Below are 12,270 nucleotides of genomic sequence, written 5' to 3'. Positions count from 1 at the left end.
CCAGGCAGCTGAAGGCACGGCCTCCAATGGTGGAGCGATGGGAATCGGGGGATGGGCAAGAGGGCGGAATTGGAGGGAGGGCAGAGATCTCAGAGGGTTGTAGGGGCTGGAGGAGGTTACAGAGATAGGGAGGGTTGTGAGGGCCGGAGGAGGTTACAGAGATAGGGAGGGTTGTGAGGGCCGGAGGAGGTTATAGAGATAGGGAGGGTTGTGAGGGCCGGAGGAGGTTACAGAGATAGGGAGGGTTGTGAGGGCCGGAGGAGGTTACAGAGATAGGGAGGATTGTGAGGGCCGGAGGAGGTTACAGAGATAGGGAGGGTTGAAGGGGTTGGAGGAGGTTACAGAGGTAGGTAGGTTGTAGGGGCTGGAGGAGGTTACAGAGATAGGGAGGGTTGTCGGGGCTGGAGGAGGTTACAGAGATAGGTAGGTTGTAGGGGCTGGAGGAGGTTCCAGAGATAGGTAGGTTGTAGGGGCTGGAGGAGGTTACAGAGATAGGTAGGTTGTAGGGGCTGGAGGAGGTTACAGAGATAGGTAGGTTGTAGGGGCTGGAGGAGGTTACAGAGATAGGGAGGGTTGTGAGGGCTGGAGGAGGTTACAGAGATAGGGAGGGTTGTGAGGGCCGGAGGAGGTTACAGAGATAGGGAGGGTTGTGAGGGCCGGAGGAGGTTACAGAGATAGGGAGGGTTGTGAGGGCCGGAGGAGGTTACAGAGATAGGGAGGGTTGTGAGGGCCGGAGGAGGTTATAGAGATAGGGAGGGTTGTGAGGGCTGGAGGAGGTTACAGAGATAGGGAGGGTTGTAGGGGCTGGAGGAGGTTACAGAGATAGGGAGAGTTGTGGGGGCTGGAGGAGGTTACAGAGATAGGTAGGTTGTAGGGGCTGGAGGAGGTTCCAGAGATAGGGAGGGTTGTGAGGGCTGGAGGAGGTTACAGAGATAGGGAGGGTTGTGAGGGCCGGAGGAGGTTACAGAGATAGGGAGGATTGTGAGGGCCGGAGGAGGTTACAGAGATAGGGAGGGTTGTGAGGGCCGGAGGAGGTTACAGAGATAGGGAGGGTTGTGAGGGCCGGAGGAGGTTACAGAGATAGGGAGGATTGTGAGGGCCGGAGGAGGTTACAGAGGTAGGGAGGGTTGTGAGGGCCGGAGGAGGTTACAGAGGTAGGGAGGGTTGTGAGGGCCGGAGGAGGTTACAGAGATAGGGAGGATTGTGAGGGCCGGTGGAGGTTACAGAGGTAGGGAGGGTTGTGAGGGCCGGAGGAGGTTACAGAGATAGGGAGGGGTGTAGGGGCTGGAGGAGGTTACAGAGGTAGGGAGGGTTGTGAGGGCCGGAGGAGGTGACAGAGATTGGGAGGGTTGTGATGGCCGGAGGAGGTTACAGAGATAGGGAGGGTTGTGAGGGCCGGAGGAGGTTACAGAGATAGGGAGGGTTGTGAGGGCCGGAGGAGGTTACAGAGATAGGGAGGGGTGTAGGGGCTGGAGGAGGTTACAGAGATAGGGAGGGTTGTGAGGGCCGGAGGAGGTTACAGAGATTGGGAGGGTTGTGATGGCCGGAGGAGGTTACAGAGATAGGGAGGGTTGTGAGGGCCAGAGGAGGTTACAGAGATAGGGAGGGTTGTGAGGGCCGGTGGAGGTTACAGAGATAGGGAGGATTGTGAGGGCCGGAGGAGGTTACAGAGATAGGGAGGGTTGTGATGGCCGTGGAGGGATTTGAAAACTAGGATGAGAATTTTTAAATTAAGACGTTACTTGACTGGGAGCCAGTGTAGGTCAGGGAGCACAGGAGGTGAAAGGGGAACAGGACTTGGTGTGAGTCAGGACACGGGTAGCAGAGTTTTGGATGTCCTCAAGTTCACGGAGAGTAGAATGTGAGAGACTGACCAGGAGTGTGTTAGAATAGTCAAGTCGAGAGGTAACTCGGGCATGAATGAGGGTTTCAGCAGCAGATGAGGCTGAGACGGGGTGGAGTCAGGTGATGTTACGGAGGCGGAAATAGGCGGTGTTAGTGATGGGGCGAATATGAGGTCGGAAGCTCATCTCGGGGTCAAATGTGACACCGAGGTTGTGAACAGACTGGTTCAGACTGTTGCCAGGCAGAGGGACGGAGCCGGTAGCTAGGAAACGGAGTTTGGAGTGGGAACCAATGACAATGGCTTCAGTCTTCCCGATATTTAATTGGAGGAAATTTCTGCTCATCCAATACTGGATGTGGGATAAGCAGTCTGGTAATTTAGCGACAGCGGAGGAGTTGAGAGAGGTGGTGGTGAGGTCGAGCTGCGTTTTGACTTTGATAAAAACTGTTTCAGTCCCGTGGCAGGGCGGAGATCTGAGGGGAGGGCATCGAACACTTTCCGTTCACTATTCTCCAAAGCAGACCATCCCTCCTCTCCTGTGACAGTCCATGATCAGGGACAGCACGGGAGTGAGTGAGCCCGACACCGGGATTAGTTCCCCAGGACAGTGAAGTGGTGACACAGCTGGGAGCAAGGCACCTTGTCTTACTTCTCTTTTATATCCATGACAGACGGGCCGGAAACGCCAGTGGTTCAGAGAGGTTTTCAGTCTGACTGCGTGGTCCCTGATCTGGTCCCGCAGGGCAGGAGTGGCAGCTTGTCTTGTGAGGCAGCCTCTGTCCCGGCCGCAGTGTACACATGGCGCCTCGACGGCCAGGACCGCCATCAAGGGAGCACCGTCTTCTTCAGTAGCCTGAGTGCCAATGACACCGGGAATTATACCTGTATCGCCAGAAACACCAAAACTACAAATGAAGCCTCGGCCTCCACTCAAATTATCGCCGTCGGTAAGTGAGGTTCAAGCCCGTGCTTTCATCACCATCCCATATCTCCAACTCCCGGGTATCTGTTATTCTATAAACCCCCCCGAACCCCTCGATTAGATTCCAGTCTGTAACTCACTCCCGGGTATCTGTTATTCTATATATAAACCCCCCCGAACCCCTCGATTAGATTCCAGTCTGTAACTCACTCCCGGGTATCTGTTATTCTATATATAAACCCCCCCGAACCCCTCGATTAGATTCCAGTCTGTAACTCACTCCCGGGTATCTGTTATTCTATATATAAACCCCCCCGAACCCCTCGATTAGATTCCAGTCTGTAACTCACTCCCGGGTATCTGTTATTCTATATATAAACCCCCCCGAACCCCTCGATTAGATTCCAGTCTGTAACTCACTCCCGGGTATCTGTTATTCTATATATAAACCACCCCGAACCCCTCGATTAGATTCCAGTCTGTAACTCACTCCCGGGTATCTGTTATTCTATATATAAACCCCCCCGAACCCCCCGATTAGATTCCAGTCTGTAACTCACTCCCGTGTATCTGTTATTCTATATATAAACCCCCCCGAACCCACCGATTAGATTCCAGTCTGTAACTCACTCCCAGGTATCTGTTATTCTATATATAAACCACCCCGAACCCCCCGATTAGATTCCAGTCTGTAACTCACTCCCGGGTATCTGTTATTCTATATATAAACCCCCCCGAACCCCCCGATTAGATTCCAGTCTGTAACTCACTCCCGGGTATCTGTTATTCTATATATAAACCCCCCCGAACCCCCCGATTAGATTCCAGTCTGAAACTCACTCCCGGGTATCTGTTATTCTATATATAAACCCCCCCGAACCCACCGATTAGATTCCAGTCTGTAACTCACTCCCGGGTATCTGTTATTCTATATATAAACCCCCCCGAACCCCCCGATTAGATTCCAGTCTGTAACTCACTCCCGGGTATCTGTTATTCTATATATAAACCCCACCGAACCCCTCGATTAGATTCCAGTCTGTAACTCACTCCCGGGTATCTGTTATTCTATATATAAACCCCCCCGAACCCACCGATTAGATTCCAGTCTGTAACTCACTCCCGGGTATCTGTTATTCTATATAAAATCCCCCGAACCCCTCGATTAGATTCCAGTCTGTAACTCACTCCCAGGTATCTGTTATTCTATATATAAACCCCCCCGAACCCACCGATTAGATTCCAGTCTGTAACTCACTCCCGGGTATCTGTTATTCTATATAAAATCCCCCGAACCCCTCGATTAGATTGCAGTCTGTAACTCACTCCCGGGTATCTGTTATTCTATATATAAACCACCCGAACCCCTCGATTAGATTCCAGTCTGTAACTCACTCCCGGGTATCTGTTATTCTATATATAAACCCCCCCCGAATTCCCTCGATTAGATTCCAGTCTGTAACTCACTCCCGGGTATCTGTTATTCTATATAAAATCCCCCGAACCCCTCGATTAGATTCCAGCCTGTAACTCACTCCCGGGTATCTGTTATTCTATATAAAATCCCCCGAACCCCTCGATTAGATTCCAGTCTGTAACTCACTCCCGGGTATTTGTTATTCTATGAATATCCTCCCTAAAGCTCCCAATAAGTCAATAACTTTGATTTGCTGGGTGTTGTGTTGTGTTTTTGGATTCTGGTTTCTGATCAGGTTGCAATCTGATTGTCTGCACATTCTGCATTGAGTGGACGGTGAATCTAATCTTTCGTAACAGACGTGGAGGTTAAACCTGTTTTAATCCCGGTCATTTTTAAACTGATCTGAGAGATTGTTCAGTCTGTAAAGATTGTTCCACTTTCAAAGCAATTAGCTTTAAAGATGATCGTAGGTGAGATTGACAGGAGTTCAAAAGATAGGAGGAAGTGATATCGACAATACACAGAGAAATGCAAAGAGTGAGAGAGGCACAGAGCTGGAGAGACAGAAAGAGAAAGAGGGAGAAAGAGAGATAGAGATGGCGAAACAGGGGAAAAGGGGACAAGAAGATAGAGACAGACGGAGAGAGACCGAGGAAGAGAGAGACTGATAGTCTGGAAAAAGTTGAGACAGACAAAAGACAGCAACAGGAGGCCATTCAGCCCCTCGTACCTGTTCTGACCTTCCTCCGTTCTCCCATCTTTTAACACCCTGGGCGAGCCACACTCTTAGGAACCTCAGATTTAACATTATTAGCTGAGTGAGCATCTCCTGATTTCTAAGGGAGAGAGTTCCACACTTGTACTAGCTTTGCACCGGGATAGAGAGGGAGACGGGTAATATTTGGAAAGAGAGATACTTTCCTAAATCAACCCAGAAGAAGAGAAGAAATGACAGTTGGTACAAAAAGAAAAAGAGAGAGGGAAAGAAAGAGACCTAGAGAGAATAGGAAAGTATGAGAACAAGGGAAGGTGAGCATGAGGAAGAAGTATATGGAGAGAGAGAAGGGGAAATAGAGAAAGAGAAAGAAAGAGAGAGTGAGAGGGGTGTAAATGGAGAGGGGAAGCAGGGAGAGAGAGAGAGAGTCCAGAACAAAAGGGAAACATCTTCAAATTCGAGCCAGGCCATTCAGGGGTGATGTCAATAACTGAGTTACACGTTGGCCGTGATCCAATAGAATAGTGGAACAGATTTGAGGGGCTGAATGGGCCTCCTCCTGTTCCTGTGTAACAGGATCAAGAGGGGCTGAATGGGCCTCCTCCTGTTCCTGCGTAACAGGATCGAGAGGGGCTGAATGGGCCTCCTCCTGTTCCTGTGTAACAGGCTCGAGAGGGGCTGAATGGGCCTCCTCCTGTTCCTGTGTAACAGGCTCGAGAGAGAGGCTGAATGGGCCTCCTCCTGTTCCTGTGTAACAGGCTCGAGAGAGAGACTGAATGGGCCTCCTCCTGTTCCTGTGTAACAGGCTCGAGAGGGGCTGAATGGGCCTCCTCCTGTTCCTGCGTAACAGGCTCGAGAGGGGCTGAATGGGCCTCCTCCTGTTCCTGTGTAACAGGCTCGAGAGAGAGAGGCTGAATGGGCCTCCTCCTGTTCCTGTGTAACAGGCTCGAGAGGGGCTGAATGGGCCTCCTCCTGTTCCTGTGTAACAGGCTCGAGAGAGAGAGGCTGAATGGGCCTCCTCCTGTTCCTGTGTAACAGGCTCGAGAGAGAGGCTGAATGGGCCTCCTCCTGTTCCTGTGTAACAGGCTCGAGAGAGAGGCTGAATGGGCCTCCTCCTGTTCCTGTGTAATAGGCTCAAGGGGGGCTGAATGGGCCTCCTCCTGTTCCTGTGTAACAGGCTCGAGAGAGAGGCTGAATGGGCCTCCTCCTGTTCCTGTGTAACAGGCTCGAGAGAGAGGCTGAATGGGCCTCCTCTTGTTTCTGTGTAACAGGATCAAGAGGGGCTGAATGGGCCTCCTCCTGTTCCTGTGTAACAGGATCAAGAGGGGCTGAATGGTCCTCCTCCTGTTCCTGTGTAACAGGCTCGAGAGAGAGACTGAATGGGCCTCCTCCTGTTCCTGTGTAACAGGCTCGAGAGAGAGACTGAATGGGCCTCCTCCTATTCCTGTGTAACAGACTCGAGAGGGGCTGAATGGGCCTCCTCCTGTTCCTGTGTAACAGGCTCGAGAGAGAGACTGAATGGGCCTCCTCCTGTTCCTGTGTAACAGGCTCGAGAGAGGCTGAATGGGCCTCCTCCTGTTCCTGCGTAACAGGCTCGAGAGGGGCTGAATGGGCCTCCTCCTGTTCCTGTGTAACAGGCTCGAGAGAGAGAGGCTGAATGGGCCTCCTCCTGTTCCTGTGTAACAGGCTCGAGAGAGAGGCTGAATGGGCCTCCTCCTGTTCCTGTGTAACAGGCTCGAGAGAGAGGCTGAATGGGCCTCCTCTTGTTTCTGTGTAACAGACTCGAGAGAGAGACTGAATGGGCCTCCTCCTGTTCCTGTGTAACAGGATCAAGAGGGGCTGAATGGGCCTCCTCCTGTTCCTGTGTAACAGGCTCGAGAGAGAGACTGAATGGGCCTCCTCCTGTTCCTGTGTAACAGGCTCGAGAGGGGCTGAATGGGCCTCCTCCTGTTCCTGCGTAACAGGCTCGAGAGGGGCTGAATGGGCCTCCTCCTGTTCCTGTGTAACAGGCTCGAGAGGGGCTGAATGGGCCTCCTCCTGTTCCTGTGTAACAGGCTCGAGAGAGAGGGGCTGAATGGGCCTCCTCCTGTTCCTGCGTAACAGGCTCGAGAGGGGCGGAATGGGCCTCCTCCTGTTCCTGTGTAACAGGCTCGAGGGGGGCTGAATGGGCCTCCTCCTGTTCCTGTGTAATAGGCTCAAGGGGGGCTGAATGGGCCTCCTCCTGTTCCTGTGTAACAGGCTCGAGAGAGAGGCTGAATGGGCCTCCTCCTGTTCTTGTGTAACAGGCTCAAGGGGGCTGAATGGGCCTCCTCCTGTTCTTGTGTAACAGGCTCGAGGGGGGCTGAATGGGCCTCCTCCTGTTCCTGTGTAACAGACTCGAGAGGGGCTGAATGGGCCTCCTCCTGTTCCTGTGTAATAGGCTCAAGGGGGCTGAATGGGCCTCCTCCTGTTCCTGTGTAACAGGCTCGAGGGGGGAGCTGAATGGGCCTCCTCCCTGTTCCTGTGTAATAGGCTCAAGGGGGGCTGAATGGGCCTCCTCCTGTTCTTGTGTAACAGGCTCAAGGGGGCTGAATGGGCCTCCTCCTGTTCTTGTGTAACAGGCTCGAGGGGGGCTGAATGGGCCTCCTCCTGTTCCTGTGTAACAGACTCGAGAGGGGCTGAATGGGCCTCCTCCTGTTCCTGTGTAACAGGCTCGAGGGGGGCTGAATGGGCCTCCTCCTGTTCCTGTCTAATAGGCTCAAGGGGGGCTGAATGGGCCTCCTCCTGTTCCTGTGTAACAGGCTCGAGGGGGGCTGAATGGGCCTCCTCCTGTTTCTGTGTAACAGGCTCAAGGGGGCTGAATGGGCCTCCTCCTGTTCTTGTGTAACAGGCTCAAGGGGGCTGAATGGGCCTCCTCCTCTTTCTGTGTAACAGGCTCAAGGGGGCTGAATGGGCCTCCTCCTGTTCTTGTGTAACAGGCTCAAGGGGGCTGAATGGGCCTCCTCCTGTTCTTGTGTAACAGGCTCAAGGGGGGCTGAATGGGCCTCCTCCTGTTTCTGTGTAACAGGCTCGAGGGGGGCTGAATGGGCCTCCTCCTGTTTCTGTGTAACAGGCTCAAGGGGGCTGAATGGGCCTCCTCCTGTTTCTGTGTAACAGGCTCAAGGGGGCTGAATGGGCCTCCTCCTGTTCCTGTGTAACAGGCTCGAGGGGGGCTGAATGGGCCTCCTCCTGTTCCTGTGTAACAGATTCGAGAGAGAGGCTGAAATGGCCTCCTCCTGTTCCTGTGTAACAGGCTCGAGAGAGAGGCTGAATGGGCCTCCTCCTGTTCTTGTGTAACAGGCTCAAGGGGGCTGAATGGGCCTCCTCCTGTTCTTGTGTAACAGGCTCGAGGGGGGCTGAATGGGCCACCTCCTGTTCCTGTGTAACAGGCTCGAGAGGGGCTGAATGGGCCTCCTCCTGTTCCTGTGTAATAGGCTCAAGGGGGGCTGAATGGGCCTCCTCCTGTTCCTGTGTAACAGGCTCGAGGAGGGGGCTGAATGGGCCTCCTCCTGTTCCTGTGTAACAGGCTCGAGGGGGGCTGAATGGGCCTCCTCCTGTTCCTGTGTAATAGGCTCAAGGGGGGCTGAATGGGCCTCCTCCTGTTTCTGTGTAACAGGCTCAAGGGAGCTGAATGGGCCTCCTCCTGTTCCTGTGTAACAGGCTCAAGGGGGCTGAATGGGCCTCCTCCTGTTCCTGCGTAACAGGCTCGAGAGGGGCTGAATGGGCCTCCTCCTGTTCCTGTGTAACAGGCTCGAGAGGGGCTGAATGGGCCTCCTCCTGCTCCTGTGTAACAGGCTCGAGAGAGAGAGGCTGAATGGGCCTCCTCCTGTTCCTGTGTAACAGGCTCGAGAGAGAGGCTGAATGGGCCTCCTCCTGTTCCTGTGTAACAGGCTCGAGAGAGAGGCTGAATGGGCCTCCTCCTGTTCCTGTGTAACAGGCTCGAGAGAGAGGCTGAATGGGCCTCCTCCTGTTCCTGTGTAATAGGCTCAAGGGGGGCTGAATGGGCCTCCTCCTGTTCCTGTGTAACAGGCTCGAGGGGGGCTGAATGGGCCTCCTCCTGTTCCTGTGTAATAGGCTCAAGGGGGGCTGAATGGGCCTCCTCCTGTTCCTGTGTAACAGGCTCGAGAGAGAGGCTGAATGGGCCTCCTCCTGTTCTTGTGTAACAGGCTCAAGGGGGCTGAATGGGCCTCCTCCTGTTCTTGTGTAACAGGCTCGAGGGGGGCTGAATGGGCCTCCTCCTGTTCCTGTGTAACAGGCTCGAGAGGGGCTGAATGGGCCTCCTCCTGTTCCTGTGTAATAGGCTTAAGGGGGCTGAATGGGCCTCCTCCTGTTCCTGTGTAACAGGCTCGAGGGGGGAGCTGAATGGGCCTCCTCCTGTTCTTGTGTAACAGGCTCAAGGGGGCTGAATGGGCCTCCTCCTGTTCTTGTGTAACAGGCTTGAGGGGGGCTGAATGGGCCTCCTCCTGTTCCTGTGTAACAGACTCGAGAGGGGCTGAATGGGCCTCCTCCTGTTCCTGTGTAACAGGCTCGAGGGGGGCTGAATGGGCCTCCTCCTGTTCCTGTGTAATAGGCTCAAGGGGGGCTGAATGGGCCTCCTCCTGTTCCTGTGTAACAGGCTCGAGAGGAGCTGAATGGGCCTCCTCCTGTTCCTGTGTAACAGACTCGAGAGGGGCTGAATGGGCCTCCTCCTGTTCTTGTGTAACAGGCTCAAGGGGGCTGAATGGGCCTCCTCCTGTTCTTGTGTAACAGGCTCAAGGGGGCTGAATGGGCCTCCTCCTCTTTCTGTGTAACAGGCTCGAGGGGGGCTGAATGGGCCTCCTCCTGTTTCTGTGTAACAGGCTCAAGGGGGCTGAATGGGCCTCCTCCTGTTTCTGTGTAACAGGCTCAAGGGGGCTGAATGGGCCTCCTCCTCTTTCTGTGTAACAGGCTCAAGGGGGCTGAATGGGCCTCCTCCTGTTCTTGTGTAACAGGCTCAAGGGGGCTGAATGGGCCTCCTCCTGTTCTTGTGTAACAGGCTCAAGGGGGCTGAATGGGCCTCCTCCTCTTTCTGTGTAACAGGCTCGAGGGGGGCTGAATGGGCCTCCTCCTGTTTCTGTGTAACAGGCTCAAGGGGGCTGAATGGGCCTCCTCCTGTTTCTGTGTAACAGGCTCAAGGGGGCTGAATGGGCCTCCTCCTGTTCCTGAGTAACAGGCTCGAGGGGGGCTGAATGGGCCTCCTCCTGTTTCTGTGTAACAGGCTCGAGAGGAGCTGAATGGGCCTCCTCCTGGTAGGAGAGTGTGAGTGAACCTGGGGGAGCAGGACAGAACACGAGACGGGGAAAGTGAGAGCGAATATGAGGGAGGGAGGGACACAAAGGGAAAGAAAGAACGAGGGACGTAGGTGAGGAGCCAGAGACGGGGGAGTGAAGGATTCCAGTGCGATATTCCTCGATCCTCCAGGCACAGGGAGTGCCGAGTGAAGGAGCCGTCACTCCGGGGCCGTGCGAGTGATCTCGAGAATCAACAGCCTCATTGAGGAAATGTGAGCCTCCAATATCAGATTCCCACTTCCGGTAAGGTGACTGGTTATTCCTCACTCTTTCTTCACACTATTACTCTCCCGCCTCAGGTTACTGTCTCAGCGTTGGCGCTGTTGTGGGCATTGCCATCGGAGCTGCTGCAGCACTGGTCCTCCTGATCCTGCTGGTCGTATTCCTGGTGAGGCGCAAGCGTGAGTATAACTCCCGTCTCTGGCTCATCTCGGCGATCACAGTCAACGGAGATTACCCTATTACATTCACCGCCCCTCTGCCCCCTGGTACCGGCAGGGCTCGGCCTCTCGCTGCTGCCCGCTCCTCCCTCATCCTTGCGGGGGGCGGGGGGGGGGGGCCAGCTCACGAGGCCTCAGCGGGCTATTCAACCATGTGAGTCATCACAGCTGAGCCCGACCAAATACTCACCCGTCACCTGCACGCAAAATCTATTCAGCCGTGCCGCCTCTCGCAGTCGAATAGCCCGCCGAGCCTCACGAGCCAGGCTCCTGGGATGTGGAACAGGGGCCACTGGGGATGAGGGAAGAGCGAGCAGCAGCGGGTCCCGGCGCACAGCAAGCTCCCACAAACAGCAGAGAGATGCTCGAGCTTGGAACTCCTCAGAGGGAACGACACGCGAGTGAACGGCTGGAGTTTCACTCGGGAGGCGCGATTCCGATGGGGAGCTCGGAGCCGATCTGTCATTCCACCCCCACGCCCTGATTCACAGCCACATCTCAGGAATCGAACCCGGTCTGTCCCACACTAATGCTGACTCATCCTTAAAGGGACAGTGTCGTGTCTTTCTCGGATTCCGCTGTCTGCCGCACTAAATCCTCAGTCTCGCATCCAACAGGTTCACAGAAGAGCAAGTCGGCCATGAGGAAACCGCCGATAAAAGCGTTCAACAAAAGTGATGAGAAGGTAAGGAATATCTCCCACAACCCCTCCCCAAACCAACGGATCTGACTGTTATTGAGGATAATCAGACGAGAAACAAACAACTTGCATTTATATAGCACCTTTCACAACCTCAGATCGTCCCCAAATGCTCCTCAAAGACAATGAAGTACAGTCACTGATGTAATGTAGGAAATGCAGCAGCCAATTTGCGCACAGCAAGATTCAAAAGTGCAGCACTCCCTCAGTACTGACCCTCTGACCGTGCAGCACTCCCTCAGTACTGACCGTCTGACAGTGCAGCACTCCCTCAGTACTGACGCTCCGACAGTGCAGCACTCCCTCAGTACTGACCCTCCGACAGTGCAGCACTCCCTCAGTACGGACCCTCTGACAGTGCAGCAATCCCTCAGTACTGACCCTCTGACAGTGCAGCACTCCCTCAGTACTGACCGTCTGACAGTGCAGCACTCCCTCAGTACTGATGCTCTGACAGTGCAGCACTCCCTCAGTACTGACCCTCTGACAGTGCAGCACTCCCTCAGTACTGACCCTTCGACAGTGCAGCACTCCCTCAGTACTGACCCTCTGACAGTGCAGCACTCCCTCAGTACTGACCCTCTGACAGTGCAGCATTCCCTCAGTACTGACCCTCTGACAGTGCAGCATTCCCTCAGTACTGACCCTCTGACAGTGCAGCAATCTCTCAGTACTGACCCTCTGACAGTGCAGCAATCCCTCAGTACTGATCCGCTGACAGTGCAGCACTCCCTCAGTACTGACCGTCTGACAGTGCAGCACTCCCTCAGTACTGACCCTCTGACAGTGCAGCACTCCCTCAGTACTGACGCTCCGACAGTGCAGCACTCCCTCAGTACTGACCCTCTGACAGTGCAGCACTCCCTCAGTACTGACCCTCCGACAGTGCAGCACTCCCTC

General features: G+C 54.4%; 1 protein-coding gene across 2 annotated transcripts in view; it reads left to right on the top strand.

The window, feature by feature from the left end:
• LOC137352930 (carcinoembryonic antigen-related cell adhesion molecule 6-like) overlaps positions 1–12,270 on the top strand; it is a 40,893-nt gene that overhangs the window by 19,623 nt on the left and 9,000 nt on the right. For both annotated transcript variants that reach the window (XM_068018785.1, XM_068018786.1), the window contains 3 exons: positions 2,518–2,793; positions 10,530–10,631; positions 11,288–11,355. In XM_068018785.1, the coding sequence (XP_067874886.1) occupies positions 2,518–2,793; positions 10,530–10,631; positions 11,288–11,355 (446 nt within the window). The remainder of the gene's footprint in view (positions 1–2,517; positions 2,794–10,529; positions 10,632–11,287; positions 11,356–12,270) is intronic.

The sequence above is a fragment of the Heterodontus francisci genome, chromosome 39, assembly GCF_036365525.1.
Source record: "Heterodontus francisci isolate sHetFra1 chromosome 39, sHetFra1.hap1, whole genome shotgun sequence".
NCBI classification, from domain to species: Eukaryota; Metazoa; Chordata; class Chondrichthyes; order Heterodontiformes; family Heterodontidae; genus Heterodontus; species Heterodontus francisci.
The sequence above is the reverse complement of the archived record's forward strand: the minus strand, read 5'-3'. Positions and strand labels throughout refer to the sequence as shown.